Raw genomic sequence first — 17,500 nt, 5'->3', positions numbered from 1 at the left:
AAGACGACCGTAGAAGTAAAAGAGCTTAATGAAATCATACACTTCATAACTTAAACTCTTATAAAAATAACCTGAGAAATTAAAAATATTCTTATATTTCATCTGTGTCCATCCCAACATGTTTACAGTGCTAAGAGTATAAATCAAACACTCTTATAAAAGTAAAAATAAAAATATACGATTGAGGACCTCGCCTTTAATCCCTTCAGTACCAGGACGCGTTTCCATATTAATTTTGCTTACTGTTGGGCGAGTTTGTACAGCTTCATAAACTTATGTGGGGATTAGAATAGTGAAGACTCTGGCCATTAATCATCTGATCTCCGTAGACCCTTCCTAATGTCAATAAAACCGTCTAATCACACCCAAAACTCATGATAAAAATGCGTCCGATTTCTGAAGAGATTGATTAACCATTTCCCATTTTCTACCTGTGCCACCATTACCTGTACAATTTTTCGTCACCAGGTACCGCCTCATGGGAACCAGCAGGTGTCTTTCAGTGGCCCAGCAAGTTGTGCCAAGCGCTGTGCCTGCTAACACCACCGCCACCACCACCACCACCACTATCTGGAGCCAGTGCCGTAGCAAGGGAGACCACTGGCTGTACGAATGTGTGACGCTGCCGCCCTCAGAGCTGCCCTACCAGGTGTGTGTGTGTGTGTGTGTGTGTGTGTGTGTGTGTGTGTGTGTGTGTGTGTGTGTGTGTGTGTGTGCGTGTATGTGTATGTGTAGAAGCCCTGGATTCAAGTCCCAGGCGTGAGTAGGCAAATGTCTCTCTCCAAGGTGATGCTCAAGGTTTGCTGAGAAGGGTGAATGTTTTCACTGATGAGCGAGTAGTCAACATCCTCCTTCAGTAAGAGAGAGAGAGAGAGAGAGAGAGAGAGCAATTACAATACTGGTGATGATGATGATGATGATGATAGTAAAAATAATGATGATTTTAATAACAGTAAAAATTATGTGCGCGCGCTTCGTTCTCTCCGCCACCCGTCACTCCGCGTGTAGCTGTGACGCTGATTTGTAGCTTCCCTTACTCCCTTGCGTTCTAATGTTCAACCTCACCGTCCGTCTTTTCAGGTCGTGGTGAAGGCGACGGCTGACGAACCTGCCACTGAGGTCTGGATCGACGACGTGCAACTCTTTTCTGGGGCTTGCAATGCTTCCCTGCCGCAGGACACATCAGGAGCAGGCGCCTTTGGGTCTTACTCTGGCCCGAACTCACTGTCGCGCATGCCTGGTCTTGAGATCTCCAGCGCTATCCCCGGAACTCCCCAAGGCGGGCTGTCAGGTCCTGCTCAGTGGAAGTGCGAGCCGCGTGGGTCCCTGTGCGGCATGACCCAGCCCAGCCCCGGTCAAGGAGACTGGGTGTACGTGGAGGCGAGGCGGCCAGGTGAGAAAGAGAGGGAGAGAGACAGAGAGACAGACAGCCAGACAGACAGACAGAGACAAAGAGACAGAGATGTAGACAGAGAGACAGAGACAGAGAGAGAGAGAGAGAGAGAGAGAGAGAGAGAGAGAGAGAGAGAGAGAGAGAGAGAGAGAGAGAGAGAGAGAGAGAGAGAGAGAGAGAGAGAGAGAGAGAAAGAGACTTTATAAATATCTTCAGAACAGTTATTTTTTATGTAAGAAGGGAGCACTAAAAAGGCAACTTACTATCCTCTTTCCTCTTTCCACCGCCCATTGACATCTTTCATACAATTAACTTCAGACACCCTGAAAATCCCTCACTTATTCCTTCTCCTATTTATCTTTGGTACAATTAGCTCTCGAAGATTAAAACATTCTTTTCCTCTCTCCTTCCCATTATATCTTTGGCACAGTTACCTTAAAAATACTACAAACTTTCTAATTTTTCCTCTTTTCTCCCTTTAGGCATGCCACTCAACGCCACCATTGCCCCGACCACCACCACGACAACCCCCACCACCACGGCCGGTCCCGGTATCGTGCCTTCCTCCGGCCACCCCACCTGCAAGGACGGGAGCCCGCTGGAGGAGGAGTGGCTCTGTGACGGCGTGGAGGACTGTCCCGACCGCAGCGACGAGGAGGGATGCGGTAAGATAGCCAGAGGTTTAGTTAAGTTAGGTTGGGTTAGGTTAGATTGGATAGCAAGAAGTTAATGTTTCTGCCTCTGATTTCATTCTCAACACTGCGCCATTCTACTGAACCTCTTTATTAGCGTTTCCAGATCAATGTAGTGTGTGTGTGTGTGTGTGTGTGTGTGTGTGTGTGTTCAGGGTGCGCTCATGAGGTAAAATAACCAGAGATTCATGTTTGTGCGTCTGATTTCATTCTCAACGCTGTGCCATTCTCCCAAAATTCATTATTAGCGTTCCCAGGTCAGTTGCTAAGGATTTCAATGTAGTGTGTGTGTGTGTGTGTGTGTGTGTGTGTGTGTGTGTGTGTGTGTGTGTGTGTGTGTGTGTGTGTGTGTGTGTGTGTGTGTGTGTGTTCGGGGTGTGCTCATGAGGTAAAATAGCCAGAGATTCATGTTTGTGCCTCTGATTTCATTCTCAACACTGCGTCATTCTCCTGAAGCTCATTATTAGCGTCTCCAGGTCAGTTGCTAAAGATTTCAAAGTAGTCAGTGTTTTCAGGGTGTGCTCTTGAGGTAAAATAGCTAGAGATTCATGTTTCTCCCTCTGATTTTATTCTCAACACTGCGCCATTCTACTGAAGTTCATTATTAGCGTTTCCAGGTCAGTTGCTAAAGATTTCAATGGAGTGTGTGTGTGTGTGTGTGTGTGTGTGTGTGTGTGTGTGTGTGTGTGTGTGTGTGTGTGTGTGTGTGTGTGTGTGTGTGTGTGTGTGTGTGTGTGTGTGTGTGTGTGTGTGTGTGTGTGTGTGTGTGTGTGTGTGTGTGTGTGTGTGTGTGTGTGTGTGTGTGTGTGTGTGTGTGTGTGTTTGGGGTGTGCTCCAGGCTGTACACGTTAGACGCCTTGAAGATAAACGAGTTATTAGATACAGATAACTAAGGATATTCACCAATGCGAGGACTCCTAGTGCGGCGTCCTTTATTTAAAACATATAATTAGATACAGATGAGTAGGAAAAGGTCTTGATACTCCAGTTTTATGTCTTTCTTTTACTAGTAATTGTGCATCGGTGAATAAGTGTACTGATTGAGTGACTGGCTGGTAACATACGAGTGCACTTCTTGCGACGTCCTGGATTTAAAAGATATAATTAGATACCGATAAATGAAAGAGCTCCTTGATTCTCCAGTTTTCTGTCTTTTCTTTACTGGTATCTTTGCATTGTTGAATAAATGTACTGATTGATTGATTGACTGCCTGGTAACATACGAGTACTCTTCTTGCGGCGTTGTGGATTTAGAACTTACGATTAGATACATATGAGTGGTAAAATTCCTTGATACTCGTTTTTACTTTTTCTAGTATTTTTGCATCGGTGAATGAGTGTACTGAGTAATTGAGTGACTGACTGGTAACATACGACGTTCTGGATTTAAAACATAATTCGATGCAGATGAGTTGGAAAGCACCTTGATTTTCCAGTTTTCAGTGTCATTTTCTAGTATTTGTGCATCGGTGAATAGGTGCACTGATTAACTGAGTGACTGAGTGATAACCTCCTCCCGCCAGAGTGCCGGGAAGGTGGAGAGCAGCCGTGCAGACTGCCCATCCCTCCTGCCCTCCACCTCGGCTCAGGAGTTTGTGCCATGGACGCCTTCTTCTGTACTTCAGGTGAGACTATATATGCACGTAGATACACACACACACACACACACACACACACACACACACACACACACACACACACACACACACACACACACACACACACACACACACACACACACACACACACACTGTCTATGGTTGTGTCATTTGTTATCAGCTGTCAAAAGGTGAAGCTTCAACTCATATCAATCCAATGTTATACTCTGTGAAGGTGTCTTGCATATATATAGCAACTCGTACTATAGATGGCGAACACTCTCCCCGTGTTGTATGAAGCGAAGAGCACATCATTGCTCTACAAGACTCGTCCCTATAGTTAGCGAGTACTGCCCGTGTGCTTAGCTTAACCACTTCAGTACTGGGAGACAGTTTTATCTTGAGATTTGTGTACGATTAGACCATTTTACTGACATTAGGAAGTGTATATGGAGGTCAAAAGATTAATGGTCACAGTCTTCGCTATTTTAATCCCCCACATGAGTTTCTGAAGCTATATAAAATCAGCAAATAGTAACCAGAGTGAATATGGGAACGTGTTATGGTACTGAAGGGGTTAAATAAAAGGAAGGTGTTGAGAGGGGAGAAGAACACGAAATTGACGCAAATATCAAGTTTCGTCTCATATTAAAACGACATTCGGGAAAATTTTAATGTCTGCAGTGTCGGATGAAAATCATTCACCTTTTAGAATTCATCGTCCTTGATTCTCTTTATATTTTCTCTCTCTCTCTCTCTCTCTCTCTCTCTCTCTCTCTCTCTCTCTCTCTCTCTCTCTCTCTCTCTCTCTCTCTCTCTCTCTCTCTCTCTCTCTCTCTCTCTCTCTCTCTCTCTCTCTCTCTCTCTCTCTCTCTCTCTCTCTCTCTCTCTCTCTCTCTCTCTCTCTCTCTCTCTCTCTCTCTCTCTCTCTCTCTCTCTCTCTCTCTCTCTCTCTCTCTCTCTCTCTCTCTCTCTCTCTCTCTCTCTCTCTCTCTCTCTCTCTCTCTCTCTCTCTCTCTCTCTCTCTCTCTCTCTCTCTCTCTCTCTCTCTCTCTCTCTCTCTCTCTCTCTCTCTCTCTCTCTCTCTCTCTCTCTCTCTCTCTCTCTCTCTCTCTCTCTCTCTCTCTCTCTCTCTCTCTCTCTCTCTCTCTCTCTCTCTCTCTCTCTCTCTCTCTCTCTCTCTCTCTCTCTCTCTCTCTCTCTCTCTCTCTCTCTCTCTCTCTCTCTCTCTCTCTCTCTCTCTCTCTCTCTCTCTCTCTCTCTCTGTTGAAGAAAGATGAGAGCAAGGAGATTTAATTACGATATTAGAATTAATGAGCGAAATGGTATAATGAGATAAAAGGTCTACTATTTTAAGGACAAAGAGAGAGAGAGAGAGAGAGAGAGAGAGAGAGAGAGAGAGAGAGAGAGAGAGAGAGAGAGAGAGAGAGAGAGAGAGAGAGAGACTATACTGCAACCAAATAAAGAATAAATGAATGAACAGATACGAGTTTAAATAAAAAGATGGGAGAAAGGAGAAAGAAAAAAGAAAACATGAAATCTGGAAGGCAAAGAGGAGAAAAAAGAGGAAAAGGAGGATATTATAAAAAAAAACCTATACCATCCATAAGAGAGAGATTTTTAATACGTGCTATGCTTAAAACAACATTAAAAAAAGGGAAAGAAAGTTGCAGTAATCCATCAGAGGTATATTGTACACGTGGCAATCCTTGTACCTATCAAATATACCTTCATGTTATCTTTCTGCCATCTCAATCCATAAATTTCCATAACCCCTTCAGTACCAGGCTGCGTTTCCGTATTCATTCTGCTTACTATTTAGCGATTTTATACAGCTTCAGAAATTTATGTGGGGGGATTAGACTGGTAAAAGACTCTGGCCATTGATCTTCTGACCTCCATAATCCCTTCCTGATGTAAACAAAATCGTCTAATCATACCCAAAAATCATGGTAAAAAATGCGTCTCAGTGTTGAAGGGGTTAATCATTTGAAATTCTAATGACTCACTAACAACATAAGGAAGTCTATTCCATTTATCTACAACTTTATTTGAGACTCGGTTACTTCTCACTCACCTTCACTATTTCACTCCATGTATCCATCAAACCTACCTTCCTATCTCTTTCTACCATTTCAATTCATACATCCCCTTAATCGTTTCAAATCTCAGTAACTGACTAATGACCTAAGTCTATTCATTTGCGTCGATTTCTTCTCATTCACCGTCACAATTTCAGGCCTTGTATCTGTCAAATTTACCTTCATATCTCTTTCTACCGTCTCAATCCATAAATTCCCTTAATCTTTTTTAATCCTAATGACTCACTCACAAGTCTATTCTATTTACCTCGATTTCTTCTCACTCACCGTCACAATGTCAGGCCTTGTATCTATCAAACCTACTTTCATTTCTTTTTCTACTATCTCAGTCCATAAATTCCCTTAATCGTTTCAAACAACATAATCATCAAGTCTATTAATTAACCTGAATTTCTTCTCACTCACCTTCACTATTCCAGGCCGGGCGTGTCCTCCAGGCGGATGTCAGGACGGAGAGGGGCCCTGCCTGCCTCGAGCGTTGCTGTGTGACTTGGTGGAGCACTGCGTGGGTGGAGAGGACGAGGCTGCCTGTGTTGGGGTGAGCCGGACTGCCCTTCATGAAACAGGTAAGGAGTCCCACTGACCGCGATGTAGGGAGAGAGGGACAGAAAGTAAAGTGGAAGGAGAAATAAGAGCATATATAGAGACGGAAGTGTAGGAGGATTTGGGGTAACTGATTTTGGAAAGATGATCAATTAAACTTTAATAGAAAAAATATCGGTTCCTGGAGAGAGAGAGAGAGAGAGAGAGAGAGAGAAGAAGAAAAATAAAGAAGAAAACAAGAGATAAAATAGAAAAGAACGAGGACAAGAACCTGTACTTGGAAGAGGGGAAAAAGAAGATAAAGAACAAAAATGGAAGAAAAAAAATAAGGAGCAAAATCAAGAAAAAAGAGGAAAAGGATAATGGCTATGATGAAGCTGAAAAAGAGAAAATGAAGAAGGAAGAAAAACAGTAACAATAATATCACCACCACCACTACCACCACCACCAACAAGAACAACAACAAGAGAAATTCAAGGATAAAGACGCCGAGGAGGAGAAAGTGAAGCAGCGACAGACTAAGAGAGAGAGGAGGAGGAGCGGCGGAAAACACATGGACGCTCAAAGGACAGCGGCGTGCGGGGAGGCGTAGTGAAAGCCTTGGATTCCGCTTTGCTGAATGGTGGGGGGGTAATCAGGGAAGGTTTTTAATTATGTTGTGCTGCTTTGGGAGATCAGAGAGAGAGAGAGAGAGAGACAGACAGACAGACAGACAGATAGACAGAGAAGGATAGACAAACAGATAGAGAGAGGCAGACAGACAGTTAAACAGAGACAGACAGACAGACAGAGAGAATGTAAATGTGTGTGTGTGTGTGTGTGTGTGTGTGTGTGTGTGTGTGTGTGTGTGTGTGTGTGTGTGTGTGTGTGTGTGTGTGTGTGTGTGTGTGTGTGTGTTCCAATGTCCAAACTAGGTACCTATACTATAATACCAAAAATTTTATCACATCCCTTGCAGTGATAAATCTTGCATTAGTTATTTATGATTCATCATAGAAAATAAGGAAGTCAAATTACAAAAGAATATGATAAATAAAAGGAAGAAACAAGGAAGATAAAAACTGAAAGATAAAAAGTAAAGAGAATCAAGGACGATGAATACTAAAAGGTGAATGATTGAACTGAGATGCGTATGAATTGGTGTCTGAGTAAGGATGCGGAGTTAGTGAGGAAATGAAGGAACAGAGATCGAAGAAAGGAAAGGAAGAAAGGAAGGAAAGAAAGAAAAAAAGAAGAGAAAGGAAGGAAGGTAGGGATGAAAGAGAGAACAGAACAAAGATAAGGAGGAAGGAAAAAAAAAAAGGAGCACATACATATCTCTTTCTCACTCAAATACGGAAAGAAGGAAAAAAGAAAGAAGAGAAAGGAAGAAGGTATGGAAAGAAAGAGAAAAGAATAAAGATAAGGAGGAAGGAAAAAAAACACATTCGTACATATCTCATTCCCACCCAAATACGGAAGGAAGGAAGGATGGAAGAAAGGAAGAAAAGAAGGGAAAAAAAGAGAAAGAAGGAAGATAGGAAAGGAAAAAGAGAAATAAAAAAAGATAAGGAGGAAGGAAAAAGAACACATATCTCTTTCTCACTCAAATACGGAAAGAAGGAAGGAAAGAAAATAGAAAGACAAGAAAGGAAGGAAGGTAGGGAAGGAAAGAGAGAAAAGAACAAAGATAAGGAGGAAGAAAACGAAAGATACACACACATATCTCATTCTCACCCAAATACAAACTGCTCTCTTTGTCATTACCTTTCTTTATGCCATCTATTCAGACAAATGGAGAAAAAATATGTAAATTGAACGTCGCCACTCATCTCGAAATCAGTGTAATATCGCCAGAGGAGGAAAACTAGACAGACTAATGCATGTACAATAAGGGAAAGGAACTGAAGCATACATAGATACACAAGTGAAGGAATGTGGCAGGGAAAACTCAGAGCTACATAAATCAGTCAGTGAGTCAGTCATTCATCACTCTTTCTGGTATACTCTAGAACTCTCTGCCTGCTTCTTTATTTCCACCTCCGAATGACGAACTCTTTCAGGAGGGAGGATTTAAAGCAACTCTCCTTTGGTTTCGATTAGAGCTTTCGATTCTGTATATATAGTGACCGGCAGTCCAGTGGGGCTTTTTTTTTAAAGTTATTTTTGTTGCCCTTCGCCGGTAACCTTACTACATAAAAAGAAGAAAAATAAAATATGATGCCTACCTTCCTACACGTCACTTATTTGTTTTATAGCCTTCCATTATAAAAATTGCTCTATAAAGTATGTCCTCTCTCGTTGCCTCTCTCTATAAAATGTCTTATTTCGTTGTGTTTCTATGAATTGCATTTCTTATAAACTGTATCCCACTATTGTTTGTCGTTCACATCCTATCTCTCCTTCCTCAGAGACTCAACCAGAGAAGCCCGAGCCGGTGGAAGAGCCCGGAGCATCGCCCACGGATTCAGAAAGACTAGGTGCCACCGCTGCAGGGGAAGCGGCGGCAGCGTCGGTACTGGAGTGTTCAGGAGGCTTGTTGATTCCTCTGACGTGGCGCTGTGACGGAAGGAAGGACTGCCCTCTTGACGGTCTGGATGAGGTACTGGCCTAAGCTTGTTTGTGCGCTTACTATTGATGCTGCTCTACCTGTCACTGTTGCTCACTGTTACTCTTGTTTCTTCTACTAGTATTCTACTACTACTACTACTACTACTACTACTACTACTACTACTACTACTACTACTACTGCTACTACTACTACCACTACTGCTGCTACTACTACTACTACCACCACTGCCACTGCCACTGCCACCACCACCACCACCACCACCACCACCACTGCCACCACCACCACCACCACCACCACCACCACCACCACCACCACCACCACCACCACCACCACCACCACTACTACACCACCTGCACCACTGCTACTGCTGCTGCTGCTGCTGCTGCTGCACTGCTGCTGCCACCACTACTGCTGCTGCTGCTGCTACCTACTACTGCTACTAAGAAGAAGAAGAATGATGATGATGATAATAATAATAATAATAATAATAATAATAATAATAATAATAATAATAATAGTAATAATAATAATAATAAAGCTGGTGGTAGCGGTGCAAATAAGAAGGCCGGAAGAAAAGAAAGAAATATACTCAGTAAATAAGGAAAGGAACGAAGGAAAAACACACAAATATGAAACTGTCACCTAACCTTCAACAAAAGAGCCTCAGCAGAAAGGGATACCAAACCTAAAGACCAACAAACGTAAAGAAGAACAAAAGAACATAAAAAGACACCACCACCACCACCACCACCACCACCACCAATAATACCACTTCTCCTTCAATACATCGTTCAGTCACAGCCAGACACTTGTCCCAAAAAAAACATCTCGGCCCAATGACTTCCAAGTGAGTGAGTGAGCGAGTTGGCAAACACACCGCGAACCCTTTCCACGGCAGCGGCCAATGTGTGTGAGTGTGAGAGAGTGTGTGTATCTGTATGAGAGAGGAACAGAAAGCCAGGGGCAACCAGGGGGCAGGGGGGGGCGGCCGAAAGAGGTAGGCAGGGAGGCATACTGTACGTACATCGGTCACCATCGATCACGGGGCCGCCAAGCCAGTGCTCTCCCTCGGAAGCGTCTCCCATTTGTCAGTATATGAAGGCACCTGAAATTCGTGGATCATTGCAACGCGAGCTGGTGCAAGTTGAGAGCATGAAGTGGACTATATTCTGATCCACTTCTGCGCTGCACCTACACTATTTTCAGAAATACTCTAATGGAAGTTACACGAGTTTTTATTTCCCTTCAGTACCATGACGCGTTTTCATATTCATTCTGATTATTGTTTGGTGGTTTTATACAGCTCCAGAAACTTATGTTAAGGATTAAATTAGTGAAAACTCTGGCCATTAAATCCTCTAACCTCCATATATCCTTAGTTATGTAAATAAAATCGTCTAATCACACCCAAAATACAAGGTAAAACAGCGTCCTAATACCGAAGGGGTTAGTGGGTGTTGATATGGTTTTGGTAACAGATTGACAAAGGAGCAGCCTTTAAAATACGTTTAATCATCTCTATAGGGTTCGAAAATAGTTGGGGAAAGAGAGCAAAGCGTTTTTTTTTTTATACGGGTCTAAATATACCCTGTACATACATATATATTAAAAATGACTCTGATTCAATCTACACGAGTTTTTAATAGTGTCGTTGTGGTTTCGGTAAGAGATTAACAAGATTTCGTGTAATATTGAAAAAATAAACAGTCCCTAATATCTGGTTAATCATCTCTGTGGGCTTTGAAAATAGTCGGAGAGAGAGAAAGAGAGAGAGAGAGCAAAATATTTCTTTATGCACCACTCTGAATACCTGGGCTCGTATCTTATCCATATTGAGATCATGCGTTTAAATTCCTATTCATTGACTGTTCTCTTATTAATAAAGTTAATGTCACACGGATCTGAGTAAGCACCGGCTCTATTCTTGCCTTGTTTGACGCGTTTAGAGGAGAACAAGTCTTACTAATTAGTAGTGCTAAAAATACTGAAGGAGAGGAGGGACGCACCAAGGAACGCATGAAAGAACAGAGATGATTAGGATATAACGTGGGAGTAAGCTAGTGGTGGCGGTAAGGCCTGGAGAGAGAGAGAGAGAGAGAGAGAGAGAGAGAGAGAGCGACACACACACACACACACACACACACACACACGCATCGTCCAGTCTTATCTACAGTGGGCAGTTTATCCCTATTGTGGAGCCGTTCGTGACTATGCGTACAGTATTGAGTGCTTACTTGACTCAGCGGCGGCGTGGCTCACTACTGTGCGTGTGTGTGGGTGTGTGTGTGTGTGTGTGTGTGTGTGTGTGTGTGGGTGTGTGTGTGGGGGAGGCGGGGTTGTGTGTGTGCATCTTCAGTACGGCTGCCTCTCATTTTATATATTTTTTTTTTTTTTTCATGTTATGAGCATAAGGGAGGTAATTTTTTTTTAGGCTCTTCTCTTTTTATAATATGGCTCGTGTTTTTGTTATTTTTATTGTTGTTACTGTTATTCTTGTTGTTATTATCATTATTATTATTATTATTATTATTTTTTTTTTTTTATTGTCATCATCATCTTTATTATTCACCTATTTATTTTCATAGATTCACAGTCTCCGTTTTATAGCAATGAACCTCTCATTTCCCCACATGTGTGTTTGTTCGTGTGTGGTGCATCTTTTATTTTATTTTTTTTCTTTTTTTTGCAAGGTCAAAGACGTGAACTAGAACTTAGAGAAAAAGCCTGCCCATAATATAATTCCTAGAAAAAAAAAAAAACTCCGAATATTCATTAAAAAAAATTCACCAAAAAAATGTTTCTTTACTATGTTGGTTCAGACGCCTTCAGAGTTTAAGAACCCATGCCTGAATTTCCTCCATTTCCGGAGAGACACTGCCGAACCCACAGAAAGGTGAACATGAGACGATGGAGTCAGTAGGAGAGAGTAACACTCCCTCCGATTAGATATTCAATAATCACATATGAATTATTGATGTAATATCCTGCCGTACCTTATGAGAAATATACTACGTTATTCTACAACTTCATTTCGTGCCATATGACGACTGGCGAGGCTTTGATGGCGCGCTTCCCTAGCCCACGTGTGTTGCCTGGCGGGGCCACGCGTGCAGGTGAGGCGGGGAGGTCTGACACCCATCATCGCTCATACCTGCCAGGCCTGTCGTAATATATCTAGACCAGTGTTGGTGCGTGGATGGATGGATAGACGGATGGGTAATGAAAAGATATATACATACATGCGTGCATTTGTAGACAGAAAAAATATATATATTGATAGACAGATGGGTAGGTAGATAGATATAGACGGAAACACAGACAGACAGACAAACAAGCACGGTTTAGTGGGGGAAGAACTCAAAATTAGTTAGGCAGACAATTGAATTGTTGAATTAACCGGTAAATTTTGCAGATAATCAATAGTAATTACCTAACTACCTATATCCACCTCTCCATCTATACGTACAACTCAAAAGAAGGTAAGCGAAATATGTAGATAATTATAATAACAACAACAACCTTCACTACTGCCTTGACCACTGAGCTAACCCTGCCGCGTGGTCTTCCTCAGATGGGGTGTGCCTACTGCAGTGCTGATAAGTTCATTTGTCCTCACTCCGGGGTGTGTGTGCCGCGGGCCGAGGTGTGCGACGGCTCGGCTTCCATCCCCTCCTGCACCGACGAGCTCTTCTGCGATGCCTGTCCACCCGCCCACTTCGCCTGCGACGTGTGTGTGCCAGGGTAAGGAGACCAGAGGCGTATAGGGCAGCGTGGAAGTGCGATTAGCCTTCGTATCCCCTTCAGTACCAGGACTCGTTTTCATATTCATTCAAGTTACTATCTAGTGATTTTATACGACTTGAGGGTCTGATGCGGGAATTAAAATAGTAAATGTTGTGACCATTAATCTTTTGACCTCCATAAACTCTTCTAATGTCAATAAAAGCGTCTAATCATACCCAGAAAATCATGGTAAAGATGCGTCTCAGTACTAAAAGGGGTTAAAGAGTTCGGCGTCTCACCTCGTCTTACATTCAATATTCAACAGAAGTGTGTGTGTGTGTGTGTGTGTGTGTGTGTGTGTGTGTGTGTGTGTGTGTGTGTGTGTGTGTGTGTGTGTGTGTGTGTGTGTGTGTGTAATAGAAATCTTTAGACAGGACTAGATACGACGCATATATTTTAATGTTCCTCCTTGTATATATAGACTTGCAGGTTCCTATGCAGTGTTCTTGTATTCTTACCCTCCTTTTTCAAGACGTCCACTGCTGAATGAATGGAGGGGCAATACACGTAACTCACCACACCATCTGCCAGCCCCGAGCCTGTGTATGCGTATTTGTTCTTTTCTCCATTCACAAACCTATTTTTTTCTATCTCATTTTTGTAGTTGAAAAGCGAAAGGGAGGGAGAAAGAATGAATGGAAGAGAGATAGGAAAGAGAGGGAGGGATTTTTCTATTGTTGTTACCCTTACTGGTCTATTTTTAGCATTGTAAGCTAGGTAGAAGCGGTCTGATGCCTGCCTGATCCGAGTTCTCACGTGTACTTTCCATTTATCTCGCCTCTCTCGCCTCCCGCACTCAGCTGGCGAATCTGCGACGGCGTGTGGAATTGTGAAAACGGAGAGGACGAGCGGGAGTGCACGGGCGTGGGTGCGGGCGTGTCTCTTGGTGTTGGTACTGTCAGGGAAGCAGGTGCGGGCTTGGGCGTTGGAGATGAGAAGGAATGCTCCTCAGCCACACCATACAGGTGTCTCTCAGGACGCTGCCTGCCGGAGTCTGCTGTGTGTGACCGTCGCCCTGACTGTCCTGACGGGGATGATGAGAAGCAGTGCGCTGATGACAACTTTGACGGTAAGGCGCCTTCAGTACACGCCTTACTCCGTCCTGGTGTGGTTTGTGGTGTTGTGTTGTGGTGTGGTGGTGGTGGTGTGTGATAGACTGACTGCATGTACTGGGTGGGTTTCTCTCTCTCTCTCTCTCTCTCTCTCTCTCTCTCTCTCTCTCTCTCTCTCTCTCTCTCTCTCTCTCTCTCTCTCTCTCTCTCTCTCTCTCTCTCTCTCTCTCTCTCTCTCTCTCTCTCTCTCTCTCTCTCTCTCTCTCTCTCTCTCTCTCTCTCTCTCTCTCTCTCTATATATATATATATATATATATATATATATATATATATATATATATATATATATATATATATATATATATATATATATATATATATATATATATATATATATATATATATATATATATATATATATATATATATATATATATATATATATATATCTGTGTGTGTGTGTGTGTGTGTGTGTGTGTGTGTGTGTGTGTGTGTGTAGTCCATGCATCACAGCAGCCATCATTAAATCACGATGGGCAGGTTACTCAAGCTGACTCAATCACGTAAGCTGTGTATCGCAGTCCTTCACTCTCTATTCTATCTGTTTTGTTTGTTTACCTTTTTTTTTATAAGAAAGACTGAAGAAAAGATTTACTCGTAACTACTGCGGCATTATTTTCTTCAAACGAGAATGTGTTTTCCGCCACTCTGCACTGTCCTGGGGAGCCTTTGTAAGAAGTTAGTTAAATTGCTGTTTTCCTCAAATAACGCTTGTTTTTTTTTTCCACCTGGGTAGCGTTTGTTTGTCACTGTCTCATTATACTATTACACCATTCTCAACTAACGCCCTTTTCCTCCCTCGGTTTGTCAGTGTCGCGTTACATATCCGTTAAGCCATTGCTGGTGACGGCGGAGCAGGAGGAGCCCCCAAGCCGCCTTGTGACGCCGCCCCTGCAACAGTCGGCGAACATGGCGGGTGTCCTGACGTTCCAATACCGCCTTGACACGTGGGTCGGCCCGTCCAACTTGACCCTCAGGTGAGTCTCCTCCCTCCAGGCAGCCACCACAGGGTTTGTGTGTGCCGCGGCAGACTGTCCCGCCGCTCAAGGCTATGCTCATCCTCGCACCACCTCCGCTACGTGTCTCGCTCATTAACATGCATATTTCTCTTGCCGTGTTTTGCGCCTCGTAAACATAAGACAAACATCGACATCACTGGGTCACGGAACACACACATACACACACACACGCCCGGTAGCTCAGTGGTTAGACCGCTGGCTTCACAAGCCAGAGGACCGGGGTTCGATTCCCCGGCCGGGTGGAGATATTTGGGTGTCTCCTTTCACGTGTAGCCCCTGTTCACCTAGCAGTGAGTAGCTACGGGATGTAAATCGAGGAGTTGTGACCTTGTTGTCCCGCTGTGTGGTGTGTGTCTGGTCTCAGGCCTATCCGAAGATCGGAAATAATGAGCTCTGAGCTCGTTCCGTAGGGTAACGTCTGGCTGTCTCGTCAGAGACTGCAGCAGATCAAACAGTGAATCACACACACACACACACACACACACACACCATCTCTCTCTCTCTCTCTCTCCCTCACACACACACACACACACACAGCAAATAGAAAAATACAAGTCCACATATTTTTCCACATTACAGTTGGTCATTAAACTTCTGAGAGAAAATGAAAAAGTGAAGAAAGCTCATTATTTCTCCACCCATTGTTTTCTATCGACCTTTTCATCCTTCCCTCTCCTCCCCAGCGTAGAGATGGTGGATGCCGAAGACCCGACGGAGGGCGTGCGTGCCTGGGCGTTGTGGCGGCAGAGTGGACACAAAGGACGCGAATGGCTGACAGAGAACGTGGTGGTGCCTTCCATGCCCGGAGTCACCAAGTACAAGGTGAGAGACGTGCGTGACTGGTGAAAGATAAAACCAGGAATGATCAAGTACAAGAAGTAAAGTGAGTCATGACTTACCTGTGAAGAATAACAGTGGAACCACGCGCCCTTTGGGATCCGAGGGATCTCCAAGCGCATGGGTTCAAACCCTGGCCACGGTCCGAGTGAAGGCGGGGCTTCCTTACTCGGGGTAACGGTTCCCTAACGGGTGATCTTTCAATTTCAGATAGGTTGTCTTCTTTAGCCCATATGGTAAAAGAGAAAGGAGTCAAAGCATTTCCTCCCTAATTGTAGATAACCCTTCTTATCTTTGAGAGAACCAGCATCAAGTGGGCCTTTTTTTTTTTACATTGTGTTGCCCTTGGCTGGCCTTCTCTCCTACGTAAAAAAGAAAGAAGACCAAGTAAAAGGTAGATGAGATAAAATTGGCCAGGTACAAATAAGGATAGGCTAATCAGATGAATAAGTAAAGCAGAGGTTACCAAGGTAAATGATAGACAGGAAAGACCTAGATGCCGTTTTGATGATGTGAAAACTCGGTGAAGGAAAGATGAGGGTGATGAGGTGAAGGTAACCAAGGTGAGCTGTGAGACTGGATGAAAACAGAATCAAAAGTAGTTAAAATGAACTGAGCTGAATCAAGGTGAATGCGGGACAGAAGGTGGTATGATGCAATGCAGGTGAAGACAGGAGATGAATTGGCTCTGTTACGGGTAATGGAAAGAGAGAGGAAAGAGGATGGAAGGCATTACAGGAACCATTTCTCTGGAGTGTTGAGGAAGTGTGTAGTGGAGGAAGAGAAAGAAAGAACCGAGAGCGATGCAGTGATGAAATGAAGCAGTTGGTCTGGAAAAGAAAGAAATAGAAAACGTAAACCATCATCACTGTGAACGAAGAAAGGTGACGGTTTGGAAAGAATGTCAAACGAAAGCGATAAAAGAAAGAAAATGATACGATGATTATTAACCCCTTCATTACTGGGACGCATTTTTACCATGATTTTGGGAATGATTTGTCGTTTTTATATACATTAGGAAGAGTCTGTGGATGTTAGAAGATTAATAGCCAGACCCTTCATTATTTTAATCTCTGTATAAGTATCTGAAGCTGTATAAAATCACCAAATAGTAAGCTGAATAAATATTAAAACGTGCCATGGTATTGAAGAGGTTAAATATAGAAAAACGAAAAGGAACTAAAAACTTGAGAGGAAAATATAGCAGTAGCAAATAGCGAACACAAAAAGATGAAAGAAGAAGAAACACAAATAACACGTAATAAGTAACACAAGGAATTCGAACGATATAAAAAGGCACACAACAACCCTGTCAGACATTTATACGATGAATATTTCTGAGACAGGGAAAGCGACATGAAAAAATTAAGAAACCACCACAAAATTTCAATACTACAACACACACATTATCGGATCACAAGAAACATCACACAAATACTGAGCCGCACAGGGAAGAACACACAGCCACACACACAGGTCACAGGCTACAAACCACACAGGCAATCAGAGTACGGTAGTAAATCCTGCAGACTTCGGGGTGTCCTGCAAGTAATCCTGGAGGCCACAGCACGCGTCCTGATCACCTCTTTATGACCTCCCACCGGACTTTCGTGGCGCCATTCCCATCTGGAGACTCTTTACTACTGCTACTACTACCACCACCACCACCAGCGCCACCATCGCCTCTGCCGCCAGTGCATATAAAACTTTACGAGGTGTCGGGTTTTCACTGGTAATATTCCTAAGTACAGGGTTCTCATAGGTGCCTCAGGTTCATCCCGCCACTCAGTACTCGTCCCCTGGTTCCCGGAAAATGTATTAAATCTATCGGTATTGAAATAGAGGAAAACTTAAGAGACGCAGCGTGTAT

The 17,500-nt window shown here is 43.4% G+C and overlaps 1 protein-coding gene across 1 annotated transcript in view; it reads left to right on the top strand.

Moving 5' to 3' along the window:
• Positions 1 to 17,500, top strand: part of LOC123518844 — a 200,089-nt gene that overhangs the window by 158,909 nt on the left and 23,680 nt on the right. The window contains 10 exon segments of the mRNA XM_045279883.1: positions 469 to 649; positions 1,081 to 1,393; positions 1,876 to 2,058; positions 3,609 to 3,710; positions 6,205 to 6,351; positions 8,719 to 8,909; positions 12,451 to 12,620; positions 13,463 to 13,731; positions 14,586 to 14,751; positions 15,477 to 15,615. Of these exon segments, the coding sequence (XP_045135818.1) occupies positions 469 to 649; positions 1,081 to 1,393; positions 1,876 to 2,058; positions 3,609 to 3,710; positions 6,205 to 6,351; positions 8,719 to 8,909; positions 12,451 to 12,620; positions 13,463 to 13,731; positions 14,586 to 14,751; positions 15,477 to 15,615 (1,861 nt within the window).

This window comes from Portunus trituberculatus, chromosome 44, assembly GCF_017591435.1.
Source record: "Portunus trituberculatus isolate SZX2019 chromosome 44, ASM1759143v1, whole genome shotgun sequence".
Classification (NCBI taxonomy): Eukaryota; Metazoa; Arthropoda; class Malacostraca; order Decapoda; family Portunidae; genus Portunus; species Portunus trituberculatus.
The sequence above is the reverse complement of the archived record's forward strand: the minus strand, read 5'-3'. Positions and strand labels throughout refer to the sequence as shown.